Genomic DNA, 14,819 nt, shown 5'->3' on the forward strand with positions numbered 1-14,819 from the left:
GATCTTCTTCTGATTTTGTTTTTCCTCAAAGGCTTTCTTTGAGAATGACCACTGGGTCCGTTACTTCCTGCACACCGGGCACCTGACAATTGCAGGATGCAAAATGTCGAAATCACTGAAGAATTTCATCACAATCAAGGACGCCCTGGCAAAGAATACTGGTGACTTCCTGCTCATCTGCTCCTCACTGATGCTGCATGACTGATCAGGAAAATAATCACAACATGGACATGAACACGTCTCTCCAACGTGCTCCTTAATTGGTCAAAATTCTACCTTCAGGAATCGTACATCTTCTGATCAGACCGCTGTTATTTGGAACGTTGAGATTGTTTTAACAGTTGCTTCTTGTTCCTCCTGCAGCACGCCAGCTCCGCCTGGCTTTCTTGATGCATTCCTGGAAAGATACGTTGGACTACTCCTCCAACACCATGGAGTCAGCCGTCCAGTACGAGAAGTTCTTGAATGTAGGTGAACACGTGACTAGCAGGCCTCACGCTCATCCCAAGTGTCTGTTGGTTGTTGTTGTTTTTTTGCATTTATCTCTATTTTTTGTCACTTTCATTTAACAGGAGTTCTTCCTCACTGTCAAAGACATTCTGCGCAGTCCTCCTGATATCACCGACCGCTTTGAGAAGTGGGAGGCAGCAGAGGTGGAACTGAACAACAGGTAAGCCAGTAAAGAGCTGAAAAGTAACTAAGGGTGAATAAAACAAATAAGGGAAATAAAAATTACATTATTTCTCTCTGTAATGTAATGGAGTAGAGGTATCAAAGTGGAAATAATTACTAGTACCTGCAAGCGTATTACTAGGCTTACTGACTGTGGTCGCTACAGCGCTTGTCTCAGGATTTCCAGACTAAAAGTCAACATGTGTTATCTAGCTTCTACAACAAGAAGTATGCCGTCCACGAGGCTCTGTGCGACAACATGGACACCCGCAGTGTCATGGAGGAGATGAGGCAGCTGGTTAGCCTGAGCAACACCTACATCGCCAGCAGGAAGATCGCCAAGCTGAGACCCAACCGCATGCTGATGGAGAGCATCGCTGTCTATCTCACCGGCATGATGAAGGTGGGCATGGTGCCACTCCTCATCCCGTCTGTCTATGAACTGAGAGGATTCAAGACCTCCGGTCTGATCTGAGGACACTATCTTTTCACTCAAGGTTTCCGTTGAATTTGTGCGTGACCACAGACCCTCAGTTGCTCTTCTCAAATGTTTGAGAGTAAAAACGGATGTTTTACCTGTACAATCATCATAGGGCAGCTTTCATGCACCTGTAAGAATTAATGCAGGCTCTGTCCTGCCAGTGGGCTCCATGACCAGCAACAATTTAAAATTCACCCACCTGAATATCCTCAGCTAGTTAGCCTCTTACAAGCCTCAGTCTCACACTCACTGACTCGACAGCAGCTGTGCTCCTCCCTTTGAGCCGTTAGCGTCTACAAGACTGGAATAATCCTTCTAACAACCTCATTCTAGATAAGACAGTTTTTATTTAGGCATTTTATATCAACCACTCAAGCAAGATTCCATTCATATTCCCGGGTACATGGTATCTGACGTTGAAAGATTGGCGTCCATGTAAACGTAGCCACTGATCCAAAAGCTGGGGGCCTGGTGGCTGAGTGTCGTACCTGTTCATTCACTCTGGATGTATTCCCAACATTTACAGTTTCATCTGTTGTTTGAAGGGGGATTGAATTCTGTTTTGTTGTCTTCTAGATCTTTGGCGCTATTGAGGGATCCGAGCCCATTGGCTTCCCGATGGGAGGACAAGGGTCGAACGTGGACGTAAGTACGCAGCGGATATGAAGGGTTTTCACTGTTAACTCTGGATGATTATGAGGAAAGTTGGCCATTAATGGTTTATGAGGGACTCGAGCTTCCTCTCTTGAAGAAGGGGAGAGTGACAGACAGCTGGACAGAAGGAGGACATGAACTAAACAGACAGCAAGACCAGGAAACTAGCAACAGTGATAACATCTGACAGCTCCTTTAGCAGCAAACCAACACAAGCATTGAAGTGCTGGAACGGTGCTGCAATGTGTGGAGGTCGAAGGTGGGGGCGTGGAGGTCGGGTGTGGTCCTTCCTCAGATAAAAACAATGCGTGGTGCTCAGCTGTCTGTTCTCCAACCACTGCTGCTCTGGTAGGATCTTGAGCGATTGCTGCTTCTGTGTTTGCCAGTTGGAGGAGGCTGTGATGCCGTACCTGTCGGTGCTGTCCGACTTCAGGGAGGGAGTCCGAAAAGTAGCCCGGGAGCAGAAAGGTAAGGCTTGGCAGTCGAGACGACCTTTGAGCTGTCAGCTCCACACAACCCCACAAGAACCCGCTGCTCCCTCCCACTGTGCCGCACTGGCTTGAGGACAGTCTGGTTCACATGAGATTTGGAGCTGCAGCAGGAATGTTGTACAATGAGGGCACGTTCAGCTTTCATGTTCAGTTATGCAGGAGGATGATTGAGCATTAAACATCATTAACCTGCTCTCTATTGTGCAGAGGGGAACGTGAGCCTCCGTGACACCTTCATCCATCTTTGTCTTGACCTGTAAAGATGCTCACCATTTGGTTCATGACGACACATTAGTTACCTGTTTCCCATCAATGTGCTCCAATTCTAAATTCTTACTATTTTGACACATTTTGCCATCAGCACATCTTGCACCTACCGTAGTTATGGCTCTGCGCCATATTGAGATTTCAGTTAAATTTCCATATATTGTTGGGCTCTAACCCTGACATAGCGAGGTTCACCTCACTGGCTCTGCCCTCCGTTCAGATCGCAGGTTACATTTTGAGCTATTTTCAAACGATTAAATGTCCATTTTTATTTAATCCTTCCCCCTAAACGTGTACTCAGAAACGGGTGTCTTTAGCTCACAAGGAGGGTTTTTTTTCCCTCTTCATTTCCTCACCGGGACCCCACAAAGCAGAAAGAGTCAACCACATATAAAAGCAACTTCCTGAAAACCATCAAACATTGCTCCGGTAAACCAACTCTCCAGCTTCGTTCACGACTACTGTAAAGACAACAAGTACTTTAAGGAGCAAGTATCACCTTAGGAATGTTAATGTCAGCGTTCACACCAGCATCACTGCGTTTGACCACAGCATTGTTAGATCATCTAGTGTTGGCCTCAGATGTTACCTTAGTGCAGGGCTGGGCGACCCTGTGCCATGGAGGGCCGTGTGTGCAGGTTGTCCTTCCAACCAAACACTTTAACAGGTGATTCCACTGATGGTTGCCCAGCCCTGCCTTAGTGTGCCTTCCAACTGTAACCTTTGAAACTGTTGTCTAGTGATGGAGTTGCTGCTGCTCTGCGATGAGATTCGTGATGAAACCCTGCCAGAACTGGGCGTCCGACTGGAGGATCACGAAGGTAACGGCGCTGTGGTACCTCGATATCCTGCCACCTACAGTGGTGGACGAGAGGTTTGATAACAAGTTAGGCTGTAGGAGGAGCCGATAGAAGTGTCACGAAGCGCGGTTCCTGCTTGTGAAAGTACAGAGCGTCTGTGCAGCGGTGCAGTGATGCGGTGTGATTGTTGCAGGTCTGCCCACCGTGGTGAAGCTGGTGGACAAGGAGACGCTGCTGAAGGAGAGAGATGAGAAGAAGAAGGTGAGGGTCTACCGGCACCCACAGTACCACCAGAGCGGCCCCGCCCCACGCAGTCCTAACTGGTCATGCTTCATACCACAGTTTTTGATTATGATTTTTTCCCTCTGAACGTCTCACGTTTTTATTTCAGTAAACGCCCAAATGGGACCGACTGAAAAAGATTAGCGATCAGGTTTCTTTGTTGTTGCTCGACTTAAGTTACATGATACATGATTCTGTTGACCAGAGGGGCCAAATCTGATCTTCCCCTTTAATACTTTTACTCCCGTCTTGGTGAGAATAATTCTTATTAGTACTGAAGGAGGATTAATCATGCAGAACTACTTGTTGTGGAGTATTTTGCTTCTAAACTGCTGGTAGGGTCACAACGGTAAATCTGATCTGAGTACTTCTTCCACCGCCGGGTGATGTTGACTTTGTTCCATCTCTGAACAGAGGGAAGGAAAGTTGCAGATGCTGGAAACCAAAAAGTCTCTGCGACAGTTTAGAATCCCTGAATAAGGCTGTTTTTCTCCTGGAGGGAGCTGAGCTGAGCTGAGACACCCTTCCAGCAGAGTCCCGTTCTCTCATGACTGTTGCATGTGGCGGTATTTGAATACGTGAGGCTCAAAGCTGACCTGTTACGCTTTCAACTAGGATTTGTTGCTCTTTCACAGATTGAGGAGGAGAAGAAATGGAAGAAGGACGAGGCTGCCAGGAAGAAACAGGAACAAGAAGTGAGTTCTTCCTCCTTCGTGGTCGGTCTCAGGACGTGTCGATTTACTCACTCGCACGTTGCTTTTGTGTTTCAGATGTCGAAGTACGCAAAAATGAAGATCCCTCCATCTCAGCTGTTCCGCGCAGAAACTGACAAATACTCCAAATTTGATGAAAGCGTAAGTGATCTTCTTGACATGTCAGCTGTTGTGATGAATGTGAATAATAGATGAAGGGTCCACGCACCACTCCCTTACCTTTTTAGCTGAGGATGATTTCAGGTGAGCTCACGTGTGCAGTCACGGCTCTTCTGATGGTCATCATCTGATTGCCCGCCTGTAGAGCCTGACCCGTTCCTTTGAGCTCATGTTTAGAGTATTTGCCTTTCACAAGGCAGCGTGGCTCAGGGGTAGAGTGGCCGTCTAGCAACAGGAGGGTTGCTGGTTCGATCCTCACTTCCCCCGGTGACCATGTCCAAGTGTCCTTGTGCAAGATACTGAACCCCAAATTGCTCCTGATGGCCCTGTGACGGACTGGTGACCCGTCCAGGGTGAACCCCACCTCTCACCCATTGTCAGCTGGGACCGGCTCCACCCCCCCCCCCCCCACCCTTAATAAGCAGTATAGAGGATGGATGGTTGGATGTCTTTCACACTCTTGTATTCTGTGTGTTACTGAGAAGTTTCAAAACCAAGGATGTGAATCAAGAGTTAATGGCGTGATTGACCATATTTCATCATCAGTAACCACGCATTTTTCAACCTGTTGAAAATTTACATGGAGTTATTTTTCTTGTGTTTAAATACAAATATTATACATGCTGCTAGCATGTACTGATAATCAAATACTACCGTCCTGCTCCACTAGATGTGCAGCTGATGTTCACCAGGAATGGAGGTTGACAGACCTCAGCTGGATCAGGAACACTGGGTTCAAACACCCTTAAAACTCCATCCACCTTCACATTTGTCAGCAGGGGGGCAGAATGGTTTCTTCTACGCGTATCAGAGACGTTTGACTGCAGACTTGTTTTCTGTCCACAGGGTTTCCCCACTCATGATGCGGAAGGGAAGGAGATCAGCAAGTGCCAAGCCAAGAAGCTGCGCAAGATCTATGAGACCCAAGAGAGAATGTACAAAGACTATCTGGACATGAGCAAAAATTCCAACTAGTCGTGTTTCCCGCTCAAACCAGCCGCTCTGTGTCCAAGCTAGCTTATCAACGCTGATGCCAGAGATGCCACTTCCTCCTTCTGATTACCTTTCTAAGAGCGATGCTTGACGTACCTGAAAATTAAAGATAGAATTCTACAAACACCAACTAACAAACAGGATCAGTGCATTGGGACCATTTTAGTGAGTTCTCGCGTTATAAAAGCAATGTGCCATTGGTTGCTACGCTAAGAGACGCTGGGCCAGGGTGTACAGTGAAAAATGACATCACAAAGGCCATAAAATAAATGATTCGAATATTCCATAAAAAATTATCTACAGAATCTTCAATAAATCAATACTTGCAAGTGTTTTTAATCCAGTCCACAGTGACTCACTCAGCAACAGCCAAGCCAGCGCCGTGCGTCTGTCTTCCTCGCCCTGTGTGGAGCAGCTGGTGGTGTTCGCGATGTTATTGAGATGTGCTGATTTGATGGAAACTACTCCTCAGATAACGACCTAAAATGTGTTCCCATGTCTGTCCTGAGCAAAATAGAACCTGTGTGGTGACGGCGACCCTGAAACCTGGGCAGCCGCTTCTCATCATGCGTCTTGTGGGCTTGTGGCTTGAGTGGCGCCCCCCTAAGCGGTGTTTTTTTTAATTATTCAGCCGTCCATTAGGGCCGTGTATTTTTCTACTCTTCGTATATTACAGTTAATGCTTAGGGGAGGTAATGGCTTCAGAAGCTTTTCAGATGGGGAAAAATGCTTCAGTGATTCAGCAGGAAGTGCTTCTGGTTGTGTCTCTGTCGCTGAGCTACTTCATGAACTTTTGAGTTGTTGTTTTTTTCCATGCTGGGATGTTTAATCAAAAGCAACATAGTTTCAACACAGCAGGAGCCCAAGTGACATCACTCCTCCTTTTTCCAAAGGCAATATCAGTTAAGGCTAAGGGATGGCAGCAGTTGAACCCAGCTGGATCATTTACAAACTTGGAGTTTCTATTTTATGACCATGTGACTGGTGTAGTTGCCTGTGTTTCCCTGTAATTGAAGGTGTGATGTGACGGCTGTGGTTTTGTGGTACCGGCTCATTCTAGATGTCTTTGGCTAGTTTACAGTGAACACCTGCTGCACCACGGGATGTTGCTATGTACTGTTGGCTCTGGTAGGAGACCGCCAGCCTCTGATTAAACCCATAGAAAAGCCTACCGGTGGAATTGAACGTGCCCTTGTCATGACTTGATCTTTTTAACTGAAATAAAGTTTGAGCTTCTGCTGAAAAACATGCTCAGAATCAGTTTGTTTGTTTTTTTAGAGAGAGAATGCGTCCATCTGTGCTTTTTGCATGTTTTAACTTCACAAAATTCTTCAATTTGTCTTTTTCAGCATTAATCGAATCTGAGGTCCTTACAGTTATTTTGAAGTGGTTTCTTATTCTGAGTGAATCTCGCAAGTATCTAAGTTGAGCATATAGTGTCTTGTGTTTTATAAATCCAAGTGTAAAATGCACCCATCCTTCATCAGAATGCAACTAACAAATGCTAAGATGGAAGGTGCGACATGGCAAGGCAGCCCTGGGACTCTCAGTGTCCTGGAAGGGAAGCTGCATCATGTTTGATCCCCTCTGGTCAGGGGTTGATGAGGCAGGTCCATCCCTCTGATGGGGGAAGAGAGAGAGAGAGACTGGTGGGGAAATGATGAAGATGGACCCACCACAGTTTGTCCCAATGAGAAGCAACACTCACACAAACTGTTGCTCAGTGTGAGCAGTTGTTTCATCTTGCTAAGCATGATGATGATAAAGCATTCTGATTCTGAAGACAGAAATCTGTTCAATACACAGCAAGCATGTGCTGAAGAAGAGCACACTTGACCCTTTATACAGTCTTTGTTGCCGAGCAGATTAAAATCCGCCTACCCTTAAGGCTACTTTTTAAGGTTCGAGGAGCATGAAATCTGCTGTCATATGTAAGAGGAAGTAGAAGCTGAGCTCTTGTCAACTCGCACACCGGCCTGACGTGAAACTTCAGAGTTGAGACTTCGTTCTTTCAGCCTTGCTTTGTGTGTGCAGCGGGTGAGGTCTCCCCCCTTTACAGCAGTGGATGCACAGCAGGGCCGAAGTCGTCCATGGGTCCAGGAATCAGCTTGCAGTGTAGTTGGACAATGACAGCGGTGATGGTCAAACCCACGATGGATACTGCAATCCCGATTTTCCACCAGGAACCCTCGTTATCTCCCTTCTGTCTGGGTTGCTTCTTCTCCGTCCAGGACATCGTTAGGGAAAGGCTTGCACTGTGATGCATGAATCCACATGTCCCTCTCAGCTATCTGGACAGCAGTCGGAGGGGTCAGCAGCACCTGGTATGGTCCTGTCCACTGAGGTTGATGCCAGTGTTTCCTCCTGAGATCCTTCACCACCACCCAGTCAGCCGGTTGGATGTTGTGGAGCTGCACTGCTGTAGGCTCAGGAAGGGCTGCTTTCACCTTCGGGAAGATAAGCTTCAAAACATGGTTGAGTGAACAACAGTATCGTAACATGTCATCATCCATTCCTGTCAGTCGGTCCTGTCAACCCATGAAAGATTAGTTTCTGCTATTAACTTTGTCAATTTTGTTTTCAAAGTCTGGTTAGCCCTTTCGACTGCCCCTCCACTTGCTGGGTGGTCGGCACAATGTGTTAACGAAATGAGACCCATTGTCACTGGTTAACTTCGATGGAAGTCCCCACCTTGGGATTACTTCCCTCAACAATGCTTTAGCAACTGACACAGCTGTAGCATGTCTACATGGGAAGCACTCAATCCATTTTGAAAACATGCCAACAATTACAGGACAAAATTTATAACCCTTGCATGGAGTAAGTTCTATGAAATCCATCATCAAATGTTCAAAAGGACCCTCCGGTTTTGGATGTGCTGACAAAGGCATTGTTTCTCCTCTGCCAATATTACTCGTTGCACAAATTAAACATTTTTTACAAAAATTTTAAGCAAATGCTGAAAATCCTGGTGCATACCATAATTTATTTACAATATCCATCATCCCTCCTTTTGATTCATGGTCAGGACCATGAATCAACTTAGCTAACAAAGGGAATATGGATCTCGGGAGTACTGGGAGACCAACACTGTTTACCCAGACTCCAGTAGGGAGTTCATTACACCCTTTCTTTTCCAAAACGCTTTCTCTCCAGCATCAGCTCCTGTTTGAAGCAAAGAGACATCATTAAGAGAAAACATGTTTGTCTGGATAGACAAGGGCAGCTGCAAAATGTGGCAGACAGGTGAGAGCAGCAGATTTTGCAGCCGTGTCTGAGGCCGCATTACCCCGTGACACTGGGTCAGCCGACCCTGTGTGAGCTTGACACTTGCATACTGCTATTGAGGCTGGTAGCAGGAATGCAGACAGAAGATTAATAATAAGAGATCTGTCAGCGATGGGTTTACCTGTAGAGGTAGAAGATCATCAACATACTGAATAAGTGTACTGCCACACACTGGTTGCCAATGCGACAGGTTCTCAGCCACAGCTGCAGTAAACAGAGTGGGGCTGGAGGCATAACCCTGTGGCATTCGCCTCCAAGTGAAACGTTTACCATTGAAAGTGAAAGCAAACCAGAATTGTGAGTCAGGGTGAACAGGAATGCTAAAATATGCATTTGCTAAATCAGTGACTGTGAACCAGCAAGAATCTGCTGGAACCTGGGACATTAACGTAGCCACATTAGGTACAGTTGGAGCTGGATGTTGAACGGCTTCATTTATTGCCCTGAGATCTTGGACTGGTCTCCAACTTCCATTTGGTTTCTTTACAGGCAAGATGGGGGTGTTACATGGTGAATCAGGGCATCCCACAATGGCACTCTGACTTATGAGAGACGGAATGACAGGAGCAATACCTTCATTTGCTTCAGGGCTGAGTGGATACTGTCTTTTACAGGGTCTGTAAGTTGACTTTGGCTTGACAGTAACAGGCGATGCACCTTTTATGTTCCCAAAATCAAACTTCCTCTGAGCCCACAAAATATCAGGCACTGTTGAAAGCAATGCTTCCTCTTCAGCAGTCAATGGCAGAAGCTTAACCTCAGGTGTTTCTGATATGTCAATATCACAAGGATTTATAAGATAACAATAATCACTCCCAAGACAGCAAATGGGATGTAAACCTTCCACACCACATTTTATTTTTATACCTGTAGGATCACAATGCACTTCAATCTTTAGTGCGCACATGAGGTCTCTGCCCAGTAAATTTATAGGACACACATGAGAGAGGAGAAATGAATGTTCCCCTGTATAATTCCCAAAACATACAGTTAATGGTTCAGAGATCGGTTCAAATCCTGGAATGCCTGATGCCCCTACTGTTTTCAAGAATCTTGTCGTTTTAGGAGCATTAGGGAGAATTCTAGATTGGATTACAGAGACCTCTGCGCCTGAATCGACAAGGAATGTCACGTCAGATGTGTCCATAGCCTTCGCACTTATAGCATCTCAACTTGCCATCTGTTTGTCTTGAGAGAGAGAGAGAGCAGCCACCGTAAGCCCATGCAGGCTTTTCAGCTGGAGAGGCAAAGGTTTGCATGGCCACTAAAGAGAGTAACGGTTCCTCCACTGGGACAACGGAAGCGTATCTGTCTGAGGCAGCTGCTGTTTTGGCTCCTGCGTCGGTGCGGTCGTTGTCACAGGAGGCAAGATCCGCTTGTCCTGTGTGAGCAGAGCGATGACAAACAGCTATTGAGGAAGGTAATAAAATGAATCATAAATTTATCATAATAAATAACAAAATAGCTGTCAGTCAATCTGAAACCAATTGTTTGTGTTTAATTGATGAGCCAGAAGATCTAAAATAGCATCTTCGCTTCCAAAGAGCACCAAAGTCATGTTGCTGAGATCCTGAGGAGACAGCATGGGCATCACAAACGGCAAATCCAGAGCCGTTCACACCACGACCAACGCCGCTGAGCCAAGAACCATCGACAGAGTACCTGGTGGAGTTGACCCTTGGCGACTACGACACGCTCATCAGCAATATGGTGGCTTTTTAACTTGACCCTGATAAGCCAGTTTGCCAACTGGCTTACTTGGCACTTTATCTACTTCCTGGGTGGATCAAGTACAACAACATGTAGTGTAACTGAGTTGTTCATGTTTTCACTCGTGAATTTACATGTGGATGATTGCACTTGTGCTGCTGCTGTTGTGAAGATTTAATTCATGGATTAACTACATTTGCTGCAGTGAGCACCTCTCAAATCTAAACATTTTAAATTGTCTTGAAGCCTCTCTGTGCACCAGTAAAGCAGCTGCAAGCTCGGTGTCTGGATGATTGGAATCTGGCGGCGGTTGCGGCGACATCACGTCTGAGGTTTTTACTCTCCAAATCCTACGCCAATGTTTTAGCCTCCTGAGCTGCTGCAACCGGTGCAATGTTTGACCGGCTGTACAGGTGTAAATAAAATGAATCACAAACAAGAATTATCTTTAACAGTTTATTACCAAAATAAGATTTTGTGTGTAAAGCTGACAGGCGGTGTGATTGACGCTGGGTGAAGTCATGCTGACGGGAGTCTAGAGACGTTTAATTGAATCGGACTCTGCGCATCGAGCCCACGGTGTTGTTCTGGCTGCCCCAGTCGGAGAAGTTGTTGAAGTCCCGTTTCTCCAGGATGTAGTGGTGACCTCTGTAGTTTGGCTCCTGGTACACCACCCACCTGCATACACAAGAGGTCACTCACCACTGTAACCTGCTGCACACACACATTTGATAAGAACAAACAAACCTGGCTGCCTGAACTGATCAGTCATAAAAACAAAATCCAAGTATTTGCATTGTTTCACTTTCCCCCACTCTTTTCACAGACTTCAATATCAGGGTTTGCAAACTTTCTGTTGTCTTGGACAGAAAATGAAGAGTCTCTGTCTTGGACTGTTGGACGGACAAAAGCAGCGTGTGCCTTTTTTGCCATGCCAGTAATCCCAGAGCTCAGGGAGCGACTCGTTGAGAGGAGGCCTGCAGGAGGACCCTGACCACATTCTCACCTGCTGCCACTGAGGGTCAGGGGTAAGGAGGATGTCGCTCTCTCCCCCCAGTCTGAAGAGGAGCACTGGGCTACAAGTGTCACGCTGGTGGAGACACACCAGTAAATTGCACAAAAAGGAAGCTGGAGTGAGCGGACTTTTCTTGTCTCACATAAATTCATCCTTCTGGTCCTGCGACTGAGCTGGCAACACAGCTCACAAGCTCACTTCCCACCGCCTCACTGTCTGATGCTGACTAGCCAGCTGCCTCGTGGGGGACGGTGCAGCTCCTTCATCACTATGGGGGCCACTGATGGACGTGTACTGACTGAACTGATTCTGTGCAGGGCTTTTTCAAAAACTAAGTTGAGATAAAGGACATTCAAAGTTAAAACATTCATTTAATTTATATCGACTTAATTTTTGATTTAAAAAGTCATTATTTTATTCAAGCTTCTCAAATGGGAGATTGACCGAAAGACTGTTGGGTTGTGAACGATTGCATCTGCCATTTTGAAGGCTGCTGCCTGTGGCGGTGTTGAACGATGCTGTGTTTCACTGGCAGGTGACTCTAATATTTGGTCCATAAGTGTGACCAGTATTAGGGTCAGCTCCCAGTACCATCCAGTGGTGCTCAACAGAAACACAAACAGCAGCCGACAACATGACAGTTGACTCAATCAACAGACTCACTAAAATGGGAACATTACAGTCCTCAGGAAGGGGCTTTACTGCAGTTTTCAACTCAACACAAAACCTCTTGGTGTCCTTATGCTTTGGCTGATTGGCGCATGTAGCAATGAAGTGAAAAGTACATGAACTCACTATTTGCTGTAACAAAGACTATTGAGTACTTTAATAGTGATTGAAAAAATAGAAATCATGTTCCTCTTTAGGAAGGAAACTGTAAGAACTACACCTGTATCTACATATCTATGGAAACAGGACAGGTTCTGAGCGCCATCATCATAACCTGTATCACCACGTGTGCGCACTGCTGAATGTGAGGGAAACCAGTCGAGGTGTTTCACTTACGCTCCTCCGAGCACACGGATGGAGGCGACTCTGTTGAGGCTGTATCGGCTCATCAGGTTGGGAATGTCATCCTGGATCTCAATCTTCTTACCGGAGAAGCCGGCTCGCTCAAATAGCTGAGCTCTGGCAGGGTTGTTGTCCTGCATGGAAACACAAATTTACACACCCGGTGAGAAGGTGTGTTTGGCGATACGCTTCTACGGTTTGGCCGGACACTGTTGCTCTGTATTTATCTGGGATGAAGGGGAGGGAGGTTCCTCTCAGCTTTTGTCTCCGGGCACAACTGAGTTTTATATCCAGGAGATTAATAACACTCCAGTCTGCATGGTTGGACCCACCCACCCATCCATCCATCCATCCATCATCCCTCCCTCCCTCCCTCCATCCATCCTTCTATCCATTCCTCCATCATCCATCCATCCATCCATCCCTCCATCCCTCCATCCATCTTCTCCCTCTTCTCCTGTTGAGGGTGGTGGGGGTGGAGCCTATCCCAGCAGCCTTCCCCCTGGACAGGTCACCAGTCCATGGCAGGGCCAACACATAGAGACAGACAACCATTGGCTCTCCCAGCCACGCCTACGGTCAATTTAGAGTCTGGATGAACCTCGTGGATGGACCCTAAATCTCAAATGTAACAGGTTTGAAGACCAGTGACCAGCGAGTGACGTCAGTGTGTGAGGCGTGGCAGTGGAGGCGTGGCAGTGGAGGCGTGTTTGCATCACGCGGCTCCACTGCACGTGGAGCCGCGTGATTCTGAAAAACACACTGCTGACTAACAGTGACTGATGTTACAATTGAGATGTGATTTGCAATATTAGTGGGGATTTGAAAGAATATCAAAATGTTTCTGGTGGGATTCAAACAAAAATCCTCTCTTAAGCGCGAAGGGTCTGATGTGTGGGCGGGACGTCTCTGCAGCACAGGCCGGACTGGGAGGCGGTTCTCTTGAGTGTGCAGCCCTGACTATAGGCCGATTCACCTGCTTGACAGCACGGACAGAGGACACGTGGTCCACCTGAGCACACCACTTGTCGTAGCAGTTGTACTCTCCTCGGTCGGACATGTCCCACAGGTACTGACGGCCTCGGAAGCTCTCATGCTCGTAACCGATCCATCTGTGAGTGAACAGAGCAGGTGAGATGAGTCGACGACAGATGCAGCAGCAGAAGAAACCACCATCACAAACTTACTAACTCTAAAATGATATTTTCATGAATGTCAACAAGTGGCTTTTCTCAAAACTTGAAGCTCCGGCGCAGCAGGCCTCTCTCCTCTCTCTGAAGTAAAACTACTTCTCAACAAGTGACTGTACTCTGATCTGTATGTGTGTACTTTGGCCTTTTAACAGTAAATTAGTGCTTAAACTCCTCAAAGACGAAGCCAAACTACTGAGCTTTGTTAGCAGAGCTAACTAGCTACATTTCCGCCCAGGCTTCCCAGGACGGAAACCCTGGGAGAACGTATGTCAATCAAACCCTCTGGTGGGATGCTGGTCCAAACCATTTGTGATGGCTAAGTCATAATGGGGTGGCTCGCAGTGATGCAGCAAAGAGGAACTGGTGTTCTGCTTTTAGAAAAAAAGCACCTCCAAGTGATTCAGTCAAACTTGTGACTGACGTTTACTGAACTCCTTCTAATTCCGTCTGATAGAAGAAGAACTCATACTGAGCCAAGTCATATCTGCCATTGTGGCTGAACTCTGCTACAGAGTACAAATGCATGGAGCTGATTTCAACAGCTGTGGGTAGAGTGACGTCTGGTCACATCTGGTTGAACTTAGCCGTTTTAAGGAATGACATTTCCTTATGACTCTTTTCGAGGCAACTTTTCCAAGTGAGCATGAGCCTCTGAAATGAGGACTCACGTTAGTGAAAGTGGATTTAATGTCTCTGGTTGAGAAATGTCTGCTATTTCTTCAAGTCAACACAATTTGAAGATGTTTAAAGCAAACGTCAAGGTTGGAATTCGGTCCAGAGTCACCTGTATGCGTAACACCCCTCCCCCAGCGAGTGCTGTAGTGACCTTGCTCTCCTGTAGATGGCGGTGTGGACTTACGCTCCGCTCTCCACCTGCACAGAGTTGCATCTCTCTGGGAAGTTCTTGTCACCGAGCCTGGCGCAGTCAGAGCTCAGTTCTAGCCGTCTGCCGGCGAAGTTCCGCTGCTCGAAAAGGGTCACCTGATGGCAGACACACTGCTCAGTGGATGTTCATCTCGACAGAAGCTCAAAATCCCTGGCACACACCAGCGCTGGGCCTGCCAGCTCAGTCATGACCCTGACCTCCTGC

General features: G+C 46.8%; 2 protein-coding genes across 5 annotated transcripts in view; one reads left to right on the forward strand and one right to left on the reverse strand.

The window, feature by feature from the left end:
• The window catches only part of cars1 (cysteinyl-tRNA synthetase 1), a 14,997-nt gene extending 8,237 nt beyond the window's left edge, over positions 1–6,760 (forward strand). For all 4 annotated transcript variants that reach the window (XM_086223525.1, XM_086223516.1, XM_086223507.1 and 1 more), the window contains 11 exons: positions 32–161; positions 364–467; positions 573–670; positions 886–1,075; positions 1,730–1,798; positions 2,194–2,275; positions 3,306–3,386; positions 3,559–3,626; positions 4,283–4,342; positions 4,418–4,501; positions 5,366–6,760. In XM_086223525.1, coding sequence (XP_086079651.1) covers positions 32–161; positions 364–467; positions 573–670; positions 886–1,075; positions 1,730–1,798; positions 2,194–2,275; positions 3,306–3,386; positions 3,559–3,626; positions 4,283–4,342; positions 4,418–4,501; positions 5,366–5,494 — 1,095 coding nt within the window. In that variant the 3' untranslated portion in view covers positions 5,495–6,760. The remainder of the gene's footprint in view (positions 1–31; positions 162–363; positions 468–572; positions 671–885; positions 1,076–1,729; positions 1,799–2,193; positions 2,276–3,305; positions 3,387–3,558; positions 3,627–4,282; positions 4,343–4,417; positions 4,502–5,365) is intronic.
• Positions 6,761–10,105: 3,345 nt separating this feature from the next.
• Positions 10,106–14,819, reverse strand: part of crybgx (crystallin beta gamma X) — a 7,721-nt gene continuing 3,007 nt past the window's right edge. Inside the window, exons 3-7 of the mRNA XM_086193186.1 lie at positions 14,589–14,710; positions 13,513–13,648; positions 12,531–12,670; positions 10,974–11,188; positions 10,106–10,181 (exon numbers count right to left, since the gene is read on the reverse strand). Of these exons, the coding sequence (XP_086049312.1) occupies positions 11,056–11,188; positions 12,531–12,670; positions 13,513–13,648; positions 14,589–14,710 (531 nt within the window). The 3' untranslated portion in view covers positions 10,106–10,181; positions 10,974–11,055. The remainder of the gene's footprint in view (positions 10,182–10,973; positions 11,189–12,530; positions 12,671–13,512; positions 13,649–14,588; positions 14,711–14,819) is intronic.

The sequence above is a fragment of the Aulostomus chinensis genome, chromosome 2 (genome assembly GCF_037954235.1).
Source record: "Aulostomus chinensis isolate RoL2024-O1b breed Wild chromosome 2, RoL_Achi_v1.0, whole genome shotgun sequence".
Classification (NCBI taxonomy): domain Eukaryota; kingdom Metazoa; phylum Chordata; class Actinopteri; order Syngnathiformes; family Aulostomidae; genus Aulostomus; species Aulostomus chinensis.